Below are 13,877 nucleotides of genomic sequence, written 5' to 3' on the forward strand. Positions count from 1 at the left end.
GAAAAGACGAGAAAATTTCTCTCTCCCGAAAGAAAAATACGAGAAAAAGTGACAACAAATTTCTAGTCGAGAAGCAAACAAAAGCAAAGGAACTTTTGTGATTTGCTCGAATTCGAATCCAAAAAAACCAGTTGAAGTCTGGAACGGAATTTTGCGAAGTTTGGAGAAGGAGAGTAATATGAATGAAAAGGGGGGTCGGAACTTCCCGGTGGACCCGAATCTGCCTCGATGGGTCTGCCAGAACTGCCGTCACTCCCTCTGCGTCGTCGGCGTCGATTCCTACGCCGACAGGTTCTTAAACGACTCCTCTCGCTCCGGTCAGTATCTCTTGTTTTTTGGCCTTTAAATTCTATTTATCATTGATCAAAGCCCTTTTTTTTAAAAAAAAGAATAATTTCATTTTGCGCATCTGTGTTCGTCAAGTCTGATGCTTGCCTGTTAAATCTATGGGAAATTGAAGAATTTTGTGTGCCTTTTGGAGTATTTTACATGAATTTTTGTTGTAGTTGAAACCTGAATAGATGATATATGGTTCTTTAGTTTTGGGGGGAGATTATTTTGACCAATGACTTATTGATATTTCAGTGAAGCACGATTACCGTTTAGTTTGAAGTACTGGACCTTTTTGTAGCTTATGTTTGATCTGGGATGGTGAACTGTATGACACTGTTTGTTTATTGGGATTTTTATGTGAGATTAAGGTTAAAAAGAAATCAGTTTAGTGAATAAATATTTAATGCAGTTCTTGGAAGTGCAATGTTGGTTGATTTGCCATCCACAGTAAGTCATTTGGTTTGGCAATAAATTGATGCAGGAATGCAGGGCTCGTCAATGCATGGGGCGAATAGCGTGTTGGCTTCAACGAAAATGGACAACTCCTTTGTGGTATTACCAAAGCAAAAGCCTCCGGCTCAAGGCATCCCTCCTCGACCTCGTGGGGGAGCTGTTCCATCTTATGCTGGCCAGGCCGGAAAGGCAATGGATGAGTCCTTTGTGGTTGTGGATAAATCTGAGTCCTCTTCGGATGCAGGAGGAAACCATTCACCGTTATCCGTTGGAGGCTCCAATGGTTCTTCGCAACCAAACAATTTTGGGTTCTCCTCGACTATAACTGTCTTGAAGCGTGCATTTGAAATTGCCACCACCCAGACGCAGGTATTCGTGCTTTTCCAAGAAAGTTTAATGTTATTTAATTATGTTAGTTTTAATGTTATTTAATTATGTTAGTTTAAGTGTTTATTGTTTTTCAACTCTGTTTTTGGGCCAAATGAGGATTATTCATGTGTGTTCCTGTTAACATTTCCAGGTTGAACAGCCTTTATGCCTTGAGTGCATGAGGGTATTGTCAGAAAAGCTTGAAAAGGAAATTGAAGACGGGAATAAGGATATTGAGGCTTATGAGGCCTGTCTGAAGCGCTTAGAGGGGGAGCCTCGCAATGTTATTAGTGAAGCTGATTTTCTTAAAGAGAAACTGAAGGTGCTTGCTTGGAACTTGTCATTCATGTAGTGATTCCTTAGAGTTGGAGGTCAAATTCTAATTGACATCTGCGTTGAAGGGCATTACAACTTTAACTAGTAAAAACAGCATACAATTACATAGATTAAAAAGAGGGTCATAAGTAATTTTTTATGGACTGGAAATCTGATTTTGCTTATAATTTTTAGGTCTTTTAACTTTTAATATCACAAATCTGCTTTTTTTTTTCTTTTTCTTTTTGTCAAATAAATTTAAGTTTTGAAGTGAGATCATAGTTTATCCTCAATCTTGCTGTGATATTCTTAGTGGACCTTTTTTTTTTTATTTTTTATCATTCTTCATTTAAATTGTTGTACATCACAAAGATATGTGCTTACTAGTTAAGTTTGTGCAATAAATCTTACAAAAAAGGTGCACATACTCATTAGATCTTCGTTGGTTGGTATTAAGATTGAGGAAGAAGAGAGAAAACTTGAAGCAGCTATTGAAGAAATAGAGAAACAGAATGCAGATGTCAATGCTGAACTTAAGGCACTTGAGATAAAATCAACCAAATTTAAGGAATTGGAGGAGCGGTAAATCACTTTTCCTGGTCACATTTTATTTTTTATGTTTGCAGTTCTGATTAAGTAATAGGCCAATAGCTTGCATTACTCTTTTTGAAAAGTCATCCTTTCCACTTAAATTTACTGTTCAATACAAGATTTTATATTGTTCTTGAATGTAATATATTACAGGTACTGGCATGAGTTCAATAATTTCCAATATCAATTAATTACACATCAGGTTTGGCAATCTTAACTTTTTATTTGCTTTTCTCCCTTCACCGTTTTTAGCCATAGGAGTTCAATACAATGCTTTCAGCTTTGGTAGTTGATAATCATGCTTTACCAGCCAAAGTAGGTAGTATCAGATTATCTTACTCCATCCTCCTATGACTATACGAAAATCAGAAACCTATGGATATATTTTGCAGAACAAAATTTAAGAAGGTGGAATAAATTTTGTTCTTCTCCATTATTTTGAAGCAATTTTTGAGTTAGAGCAACACTTTTGGGTCAACAGGAAGAGAGAGATGCAATTCTAGCCAAGATAGAAGTTTCACAAGCACATTTGGACTTACTAAAGAAAACTAATGTGCTAAATGATGCCTTTCCCATTGGGCATGATGGAGAATTCGGGACAATTAACAATTTTCGACTTGGACGGCTTCCTAAAATTCCGGTGAGATGGTTAACCTTGTTGCTTCCCTAAGGGTTGTAGTCTTAATTGCATCTTCCCCTATCAATCATAGCCAGTATGACTCGTGAAACTTTTTTCTGGCATTTTTTATTGCCAAGCTAGAGAGCGATGGTATTGTTGCTGTTTTTCCCCTTAATTGGTGTTTTTTTTCCCCTTAATTGGTGTTTTTTTCCCCCTTACTAAGACATGGCTCTTATATGATGTTTAACGTGTGAAAAAATATAGGTGGAGTGGGATGAGATAAATGCTGCCTGGGGCCAAGCTTGCCTCCTCCTGCATACCATGTGTCAATATTTCCGACCAAAATTTCAGTATCCTTTCCATGAGTCATTTAAGTATTTGTCTTTTAGAACTTGAAATGGAATTATTGTTTTCGTGTTATTGTAGTTTCTATTGAAATGGCCTTAATTACTTGACTTTTAGATCTCGAATAAAGATACTTCCTATGGGCAGCTACCCTCGAATTGTGGATAGCAACAATAATACTTATGAACTGTGAGTATAGACTAGAATTGTATTCCGTCCGATAGGAATGGGAAATAATTTGTAGAAATTTTTCCTCTTTGCTTAGTTTCTTAAAGAGGATATCTCTTTTCTTTTCAGTTTATTTCATTGAAAACTCATGTTCTGAGTGGTGGTTCCAATTAGGTTTGGTCCTGTGAACTTGTTCTGGAGTACTCGTTATGACAAAGCAATGACGACATTCTTGACATGCCTGAAGGAGTTTGCTGAGTTTGCCTACTTGAAGGATCAAGAAAACAACATACCTCCTGAGAAATGCTTTAAACTTCCGTACAAGTAAGTTTTGCGATCTCTATTACATGGTAAAATACATTCTCCCCAAAACGTTTGTCTTTCCTTAAACATTATCCTCTTCAAATGTTGTGTTAAACTTTTTTTTTTTTGCTTGAATCTTGATCTGCCAATGTGGTATGCAAATTTTGCAGCTAGGAGTAATTCCAAATGCTTTGAAAAATTGGTTTACACATAGTAATAACTAATAAGCATGTCCATGTAATGGACTGAATTTGCAGGATTGAGTTTGACAAAGTGGAAAGCTACTCTATCACACAAAGCTTCACCAAGCACGAGAACTGGACGAAAGCTCTAAAGTACACCCTTTGCAACTTAAAATGGGCTCTTTATTGGTTTGTTGGGAATACAAATTTCCAACCGCTTTCTGCAATGGTGTCTTCGCACGCCGAAGTCCCTGCTGCTGGCTCTTTGTATGCAAAGCGTGGCGGCTCCGACTCCAAATCCCAGTTTCGCAACTCCCCAAACCAATAATTTTGAAAACAATGTACATAGGCAACTTACTAAACATATACATTATACATCCTCTAGTCTTGTACATTTAAGGGTAAACTATGTTAGTGATTGGAAACACTTAAAACTGAGTACATTGTTGTTGTTGTTTTTTTTTTTTTTTTTTTTTTTTTTTTTTTTCCTAAATACTAATTTTCTGATCACCTTAGATAAGAAAATAACAAAACCCTTCTCCTATGTATAATAAAGCCTGTTTTATTAAGGCACTGTTTGATTTCTTACTCTCTTACTTGGCACGTGAGAAGTTGTTTTCTAACTATTTCCTGACACGAAAAATAACTTTTCCAAAATTCTGGTGATAGAAAACCTCCACATATGGCGATTAACAAGATAATCATGGAATTTTACAAGCAAATAAACTCTGATATAAAGCTCACAAAACTTGCATGGAAACTAACCAGCCCCCTTCAAGTGAATATATGCATTCCTATCCTTCTGACAACTTAAAAGTGTTCTGCTCACAACTTAAAAGTGGTCCACAACTTTTGAGAATTTCGTCCCAGTACTTTTTTTCATTCGTAGAAGCCATGATTCGAATAGCAGTGCTCCTATCCATTATCTTTCTCCCTTCAAGTTCCACTGTCCTCGATGCAGCTTCAATCATATCTCCGAGGTCGTTTGAACCGGACCCCGATCGCCTTCGCCAAATCAACGCCGAGGAGCCTCTCTTATCCGACCCCGAACTGCCTGACTCGTGCTTAGACGTTCTCGAAGAGCTAATGCCATGTCTGGATTACCTGATAGATATCTTTCTCCCTTCAAGTTCCACTGTCCTCGATGCAGCTTCAATCATATCTCCGAGGTCGTTTGAACCGGACCCCGATCGCCTTCGCCAAATCAACGCCGAGGAGCCTCTCTTATCCGACCCCGAACTGCCTGACTCGTGCTTAGACGTTCTCGAAGAGCTAATGCCATGTCTGGATTACCTGATAGATGACGACGATAAGCCATCCGAGGATTGCTGCAGCGGCGCTAAGGAAGTGGTAAACGACAATAAAACCAAACAAGAGACGTGCCGGTGTCTTAAGGCAGTACTCACAGGTTTTGATTCTCGTCGTTTCTCTCAAATTTCCGAGCAATGTGGACTTTCCTTGGCTTTGCCTCCCATTGATGCTACATTTGACTGCTCAAGCCTCAAAGTAATTATTCATTTTATGTTTTTTTTTTCCTCACTATTTGATCTGCTTAATTAGTATGCATGCACTAAAAAGTACTAATCCTTTTTTTTTTCCATGCAGGATTAAATAAATACAATATTTTATTATGCGGGATTAATATTACTTGAAGAAGTTCGGGTCCATGACATTCTTATATAAAATAAATTGTGGCCACATGTATGTACCGTGGTCAATCGGTTTATAAATAACCCCATTTGTATGAAAGTTATATGATTACCAATGAATTATATATATTCCTCTCAGCTTAATATAGGTGTCAATTTTCAGATGGTAGCCATGTCTCCTTTCCGAGTGAATTAGGTGCCAAAATTGTTCTTGTCTTTTCCAAAAAGAATAATAAAGATCAAATTTTTATGAAATCTTAAAATGTAATAATCACGGGATAATTTGTTTTGGAAAAGAATGTCAAGTGCATAACTGAATACTTGAGAAAGAACTATTTGTTGGCAAAAGTATCTATGTGCCCCAAAAGTCATAAACAAGTATACAATATGACTGCTCCGATAACTATAAAAGCAGGGGAAAAAAAAAGACTAGAATCACCGAGTGCCTCTAAGAAGAGGAAGCTCTTAGTGGATTTGTACCATAATTCGGATCATAATTATTCGTGATTTATTATAATATTTTTTTTATAAAAAACACACTTAAATTGAGAATGATTCTGAATCCATCAACCAAACGTCAACGAAATTTCTTATCTTGCAAATAAATAAATAAAACCCATTCTTTTTTTTTTGCATTTTTTTTCTCATATTGTTTCATCATGATTCTCACACATTTAGGGTGCGTTTGGTAGATGGATCTAGAATTATAATTCTGAATCTTGGTTCAGAATCAATGTTTGTTTACAGTGATTCTGAATCATGATTTAGAATCAGTGTTTAGTTTGGATGATTCTAAATCATGATTCAGAATCTGATGTGATGCTTTAAACTAGCTCAAATTATGATTTTAAAACCACTCACTTTTTGATTCAATGTGATTCAAACCTCTGATTCTGAATCATTGTTTCAGAGACATGATTTGAACCAAAAATTATAAATCATGATTCTGATTTCAGAATCATGAATCATAATTCTGATTCTAAAATCATGATTAGAACTACCATAATTTAAATCATCATACCAAGAAACCCTCTAAACTTTTCATTTTTGAGGAAATTGTATGCTAACATAGCAAAATACCCTTGAGCCTCGGCCAAGGCAAAAGTAGGGTAGTCGCTAAGTCCTGCGTAGGCAAATCATTGATAAGTAAGTGATATGATTGCATGATAAAATATGTCATGAAGCACTTGAATTAGTTTGTCGAGCTGCAGCAGTACCATCAAGGCCCTAGAAGTTAAGTTGCACGTGCATCAACGTTTTAAGTATAATGTCATCAATATTATATGCTATGAATGATGATTCATCAAATTTTATAATTAGTATTTTGTTATTTGAGATATGTTACATCTCACTTAAATTCATAGGCTGTCTTTATTTACTGAACCCCAAGCTCACTTTTTATCCTATGTTGTAGGTAAGCAAATTGTTAATGATGACGACTACAGTTGATGTTACGGACAGGCCTACTCATGCCAAATTTTGTACATATGGGGCCTGACTTGTGAATGACAGACTTTGGTTTTAATTAGTCTCATATGTTATGTTATGTGTTATTTTTATATTCCACATTTTATTTTATTATCTCATACTATGGCTTGTATTAATGATGTGCATTGATGCTTCAAATATAATTAGTAGTTTTAAATTTTAAATTTTTCTGCATTTTCCGCTAAGATAGTTAGTAGGTAGAAAAAAAAATTTGTCGCGAGCCACGCATAGACTAAGACGAGTCCAACGTCGGCGAACTTTCTTATACGTACGTAGTCGACATGGATCGTGACACCTTATTTTAAAGTGCTCCCTGATTTTTTTTAAAAAAGTTTAAAATGCCGCTGATTTATATAAAATAGTTCAAAACGCTCCTTCCGTCCAATCCCGTAATGCCTAACAAATTTTAATGATGTGGCACTTCATTAATAATAAGAAAATGTATTTTTATAACATATATGCTTATTATTGGAAAATATTAATTACAAATCAAGACCCATTTAGTCTCAACCATTCATCTAAAGAGATCTAATCTGAGCCGTCCATTTAAAGTTATTTGAAAAAAACCCTAAAGTTAAGCAGCCTCCCCATCACACTCTCACCCACCGCCGGCACCACCCCAACCGCACTTCCTCCACTTGCAGACGACTGTGCAAGCGCCGGAATGACGTCGCGAGCATAGGAGACCAACCCCTCATTCTTGAGGCCTTTGTAAAAATAACTTTTTTGAAAAGTTTTATTAGTAAAATAACTTTTCAAAAATTTTTATTTGTAAAATGACCTCTTTTTACAAAGAATGAGTAAATGTCTTTCTTCAAAAAAAATAGAAGAAAGTTATTTTGCTAATTTCACTTTGTTGGAAAGTCATTCTAGCATATTGCCCATCTCACGGAGTATAAGCGCATTTTACCGGTGAGTAATTTGGCTAGGCTTAATCCTCTTATGAGCAGTCCCCTTCTGCCTTTTGCTGCTCTCTTCAAAACGAAATTTAGTTGTTTACTTCTTGCTCTTGAGCGATTAATGGAAGGAAAGCTGTGGTTGAAATCAAAAGATGAACTTTCAGTAAGTAAGAGTCGAGAAAGAAAGAAGGAGACTGTTTTGGTTTTTATTTTCTTTTTCTTTTTCTTGAAAAGTTTTGGGTTTTAACTTCTGTTTTATTTTTTTAATATTAAATTATGTTTATAAAATTTTAATTAGACTTTAATAAATTTAATTAACCTTTTAATGACACACAATGTCAATAAACTGTTAAAATTATACACAAAAGTTAATAGAGAAGGCGTTTTAAACTGTTTTATATAAATCAGATGGTGGTTTAAACTGTTTGAAAAATTAAGGGCACTTTCAAAGTTCTTAATATGCAACAAATTTAAAAAATTAACGGGGGATTTTTTTTAAAGCTAATAGGGATGGTTAACTAGTCATAAAAATAACTAGGCTTGCTTATAAAAAAAAACAAAAAACAAAAAACAAAACAAAACAAAATTAGGCTTCAAAGTATATACAGATGAATATCTAGTCATAAAAGTGATATTGAGCCTAATTTAGAACATCTAAGCTTTCTAAATTTTAATTAAATTTTAGTTAAAATAATTAGAAAGTTATTTTAATTAGTAATTTTTTAATGAGTACTTTAATTATATTTTTTATTTTAATTAAACATAAATTATTTTAATATTTATTGAATTTAAAATATAAATAATTTTATTGAGTTTAATAAAGAATTTTTGTATTTATTATGATTAGAAGAATAAAATAATATAAAAAATAAAATGCCTAACATCTTCATAGTAATTATATTTAATTAGTGTGGAATGCATTTTTTAAAATAGTTAACAATTTAATTAATAATTAAAGTGGAAAAAAACTAAAAAAAAAATTTAAAAATTAAATCATTATCTATGTTAGTTAAAAACATGAAATGGTTAGTATAATTAGTTGCTCTTACACTCAAATTAATCACATTGCAAGTGTGAGGACAAATTATTTCCATGCACGGAAAAAACTAATTTCCTTACATTCATATCATGCATCCCTGAAAACCTCCTCAATTTCATTCAACGTCCAACGAAAAACCAGAAAGTCAGTTTCACAAAACTTTAATGAATAAACAACAAATGCAAAAAAAGAAAAAAATAATAAAATAAAACTCAACATATTAATCTATATTAACAAAGTTCTCTCTATATATAATACATCACATTCTTCATCTACTTCACTACAGATTTTCTCACACACCATTCTTCATCTAATATATATCTCATCATTTTCTAATTTTCAGCAACATCCATGGATCGCCAAACACTAGTACTTATCCTCTCCTCAGCCATGATCATACTCCTCTCGAGCTCCGCCGCCTCGGCACAGCATTCTCCAGCGGCTCCACCGCCGTCCGAGGAGGATTCTTGCGCCGGCGTCATCGCGCCGTTGACGCCGTGCCTGAATTACCTGAGGAAAAGGGACAACAAGCCATCTCAGTCATGTTGCAACGGCGCGAAGAAGCTGAGCGACCAGGCCAAGACCAAGGAACAAAGGCAGGAAGCCTGCAAGTGCATTAAGCAGGCGCTCGGTTCGATCTCCGACATCGATCCGAGCCGCATCCCGCAGATTCCCGAGCAGTGCGGAATCCCCGCCACGCTGCCCCCGATCGACCGCAACTTCGACTGCTCCACGTAATGCAATGCTAATTAATAACTTTGTTAAAGAGTTTTGTATTCATTTGGAATTTGGAGATATTAATAATGTTTTTTTGTTTGTTTGTTTTGTGATGCAGGATTACTCATGCTTATGCAGGGATGATTAACTACTAAGTTTGGGGAGAGTTTGTGTTAATTATATTCCAAGTAATGTAACAGAGGCGTATGTAAAAATAAAATTGTGGTCAGGGATATTGTTGTGCTGATCAGCCATTTTACGAATTATATATTTTGTGTTGAAAAACGTTTATGGTAATCAATGAATAATGTTGATCTAATTTTCAGTTCGTGTTATTCTGCGCTAAGTTAAATCTTTGTGGTCGAGTTACATTAAAAAGAAAAAAGAAAAAAAAAATACTTTTAAAAAAAATTGATTACAGAAATAGAAATTAATATATTAAGTACATATAAAATAGTTAGAGGCTTAACCCGTTATAAAAAAAATATTTTGAGACACTCTAATATTAAGCACCACCACTAACAAAACAAATAGACTTCATATATGAACGTCATGGGACTCACTCTCCGTATTGTTCTTTATGAATGTCACAAAGTGAATGAGCACTAGGTCATGTTAGGTCATGTCATAGTGAGTGATGACATTATATCCTTCTCTTATAAAGGAAGGGAATTACAGTTGAAGAATTTCCCAAAAATAATAAAAAAATAAAATGAAATGATTGATATGGATCGAAATATGAATACTATTACTCTGAAATAGAAAAGGGGCACATTTCATTTTAATACAGAAAAAGGTTATAAATATAATATTTTTGCAAAATCAAAACAAACTGTATTTTAGTTCTTCCCCCTTGGTGTGATTCATCCTAAAAACTAATTAATTGGTGCAATAATAGTGAGTTTCTGAATAAAATTTATACTCATAGCTTGATTTTTGAGATATTAGAGGATTAGTCAAGTTCTGAAACTCACTGGATTGAATGAGCTAGTTACAAATATTGGATGGAAAATAAAGTAAAACTTCTGACATATAATTATCAAAATAAAAATCTCTGGTTGATTACAAAGTTAGGCTTAGGATGGGTTTGGTATTGATTTTGGGAGAGAAATAACACTTATTGAGACAGCAAAAGCTTTAAAAAATGTTTGATAAAAACTAAAATAGTAGATTTTTGAATAATTTCCTCTCAATTTGAAGCTAAAAGCAGAATCAGCCTAAAGGCTAATTCTGATTTCAGCTTATGCGAGAATCGATTTGAGAGTTTAATGAAATTTTTTATTTCCAATTTTACCCCCAATGAAATCTATCCAATTTTTAGATCTGTTTCTGTTCTCATCTCCTCCTCTCTCCTCCTCTCTGTTATCTCTCTTCTCTGGCTCCGTCCGAAGCGATCTTCCCCGGCTCCGTTCGCCGGTCTCTTTTTTTTGTTCGCCGGTTTCTCTCTCTGTTCGGCTGTCGGTGGTCGTTTGGTTTCTCCTTCGTGCGATTGTCGGTTTGTCGGTATCCCATCTCCTCCTCCGACTGCCCATTCTATACCTCATCAGATCAAGAGGTAAGCCTCTGTAAGTGCTCAATTTTTAGTGTGGCTTTGGATTGGGTTCTGATTTTTTGTGCTCATATGTAGGGTTCTGATTTTTTACATCAAAGAAAAATACTTGTACATTGTTGAAAGCTCCTCAACACCTAACCAAGAAAATGAAATGAGGCACTAACGGAATCAGCAACAACGTCAAAAAAAAAAAAAAAGAACGAGCACTTATTTGGACAGTTGCTTAATAATGTTCAAATTCAAAGCATGTTATGTTATTTATTACATTCATATTATGTAATCTGAATTTATGTATAAATTTTTGGTGCTTCTTTGTTTCGCATAATTATACTTTTATGCTCATGTATGTCTTCTAAAAAGAAAGGTCCAAAGTCGTCTTCATTTTTCTATTGGGAATAAATATGAATTCCTCCTTCCTATGGAGGTTTTCTCCTAAACACACACCTACAGACATGGTGTTTTTTATGATAGTTAAAAAGAGGTTTGTTCTGTGTGTTTCAATCAAATACATTAGTTCTTATGCCAATTTTTAGGTGAAGTAGCTAGGACTAGAAGCTATGATTAGCTTGACTATTGATTGAGTGTTCGAATTGTAAATAAAAGCATGAAGCGTCACATTGTCTTAGACTTTAAGTTATCAATTCTCAAATGGAGGGTACTATACCACAAGGTAAAGCAATATGGGACCCCGAGACTGTGGATCTGTTTTGTGATTTGTGTATTATAGAGGTTGAAGCTGGACGCCGTCTTGGAACTCATTTTGATAAAGCTGGATGGGAAAATTTAATTCAGAAATTTAATGAAACAACCAAACGAGTATATAAAAGATGATAATTGAAGAATAAATAGGATGCTTTGAAGAATGATTGGAAGCTTTGGAAGGAACTTATTAGTAAAGAAACTGGTATAGGTTGGAACATTAAGAAGAATACTATTAATGCATCTGAGGAGTGGTGGCATAATAAATTGCAGGTATACATAATTACGTGGTTTGCCATTGTTTATTCTAGTGTTGGACTAGGCAGATTTAATTTATTCAAGTGCTCTTGCAAATTCATCCCAACGCATCGAGGTTTCGCACTTGGAGAATTGAACCACAATTAGAAGAGAAGTTAAATAGGATGTTCATGAATACTGTGGCCACATGAGTGCATTCTTGGACACCATTATCTGGACAGGTGCCATGTGAGTCTGATAAAGCTGGAAATGATAATTCTACTCTACCTAAACAACTTGAGAGTAGTGGCGAGTCAGGTGAACCAGTCCGAAGTGAAGTGGCACAAGACCGTAAGAATAAAAGGCCAATTGAGACAGATGAGAGACAAAAGAAAGTCAAGAAAGGAAAAGGAAACTTGAAGGTTGGAGGAGCTGCTAAATTGTCTCAACAAATTGATCGCCTTGTCGATATCTTTGAGAGTAGAAGTACCGGATCATCAATTGCGCAATCTGATGCTGGAAACTATAACATAACAAGCGTTATTGAAGTTCTAGATTCATTACCAGGATTATATTGGTAGCAAGTTGTATTTCTTTTTTGTCCACTTGTTGTTAGACAAGAATAAGATAAAGGCATTTATGGCTTTTAAGGAACCTGACTTGAAGCTCAATTGGCTTAAGTTTGAACATAGGCTAGGATCCTCCACTTAGATTTCCATTCCTTATTTCTTTTTAGTGCAGTTTTCTTGTTGTATTGATGGTTGAGACATTATTATTTTCTTTTAGTATGGTCTTCTTGTTGTATTCATATTGGAGACATTGTTGTTTTCTTTCAGTATGGTTTTCTTGCTTTATGTACAATGACATTTCGTATTACAACTCGTATGTGAGTCTGATTATTTTAATTGCATCATATTGAATGGCAGGTTTATTGTTGTTGCCAAAAATGACTAACAATGATGATGAGTTCGATCTACAACTTGTATGTACCATTGCTTGACTCATTGAATATTACTATAACATGTATGTTCATAAGAATCCGTGTATGAACTCTTCACAAACTGAAAACATGTGGGTGACGAAATTATTAAGAGGGCATGAAATTAGAAGTTATAGGATGTTTATGTTGGTCTCCGAATCGAATTCGGATGCGGAAGCATGGTGGTGCGGGGAGAGGCAGATCGTGTATAACAAAAATTTTCATAAAACTTTTGAGATACTCTATAGAATATATTAATTTATACACGAATAAATTAATCTCATTAATTCATTTATTAAGAACTCAATCAGGAAAAATACCTGGAAGCCGACTCGGATGATAACTTGAGTTCTTTGACCACGAACAGTCCTTGCTCCAATCTTTGTATTTAGAAAACCAATGTCTTTCACGTCAATTCCTAGAATCCATGAAGACGTGTGTGTGGGCACACATGAGACAAAACGGGTTACAATAAACACTCGAATTTCTACAAACACCATCACATGCACGATGTGGAATTTTTGGAGAAAAAATGTTTCCTTCTTTCTATAGAGAAATTTCGGCCACCTCTAAAATTAGGGTAAAACCCCATTCCGAAAATTGTCTCAAAAATAGTATTTATAGAGTAGAAGTCAAACTTCTAGAAAGAATCCAATCTCTATCTCCAATTTGAATTTTGGACCAAAATTCTCCTCTATCCCTTATCCCTTGTGGCCGGCCATGTTAGGGATTCCCATCCCTGTGTGTGGCGCCAATACTGGATAGGGAATGAAGAGAAAATCATCCTTTATCCTGTAGTCCAATTTTATTTCAAATTCAAATTCGAATTTAAGTCAAACTTAAATTAATTTAAATTTCTAAATTGAACAACTTATCAAATAAGTTTAAATGGATAAATCTAGATGTGTTCAAATTCAAATTTAAATAATCACATTATTTA

The 13,877-nt window shown here is 34.8% G+C and overlaps 1 protein-coding gene across 1 annotated transcript; it reads left to right on the top strand.

Moving 5' to 3' along the window:
• Positions 1–4,129, top strand: LOC21400571 (beclin-1-like protein). Its single transcript, XM_024165190.1, has 10 exons — positions 1–317; positions 815–1,155; positions 1,307–1,477; positions 1,928–2,052; positions 2,215–2,263; positions 2,543–2,701; positions 2,945–3,030; positions 3,143–3,214; positions 3,368–3,517; positions 3,754–4,129. Exons 1-10 carry the CDS (start codon positions 179–181, stop codon positions 4,004–4,006), a joined length of 1,545 nt encoding a protein of 514 aa, XP_024020958.1. The 5' UTR covers positions 1–178; the 3' UTR covers positions 4,007–4,129.
• The last annotated feature ends 9,748 nt before the right edge of the window (positions 4,130–13,877 follow it).

Source organism: Morus notabilis, unplaced genomic scaffold, assembly GCF_000414095.1.
Source record: "Morus notabilis unplaced genomic scaffold, ASM41409v2 Scaffold355, whole genome shotgun sequence".
Classification (NCBI taxonomy): Eukaryota; Viridiplantae; Streptophyta; class Magnoliopsida; order Rosales; family Moraceae; genus Morus; species Morus notabilis.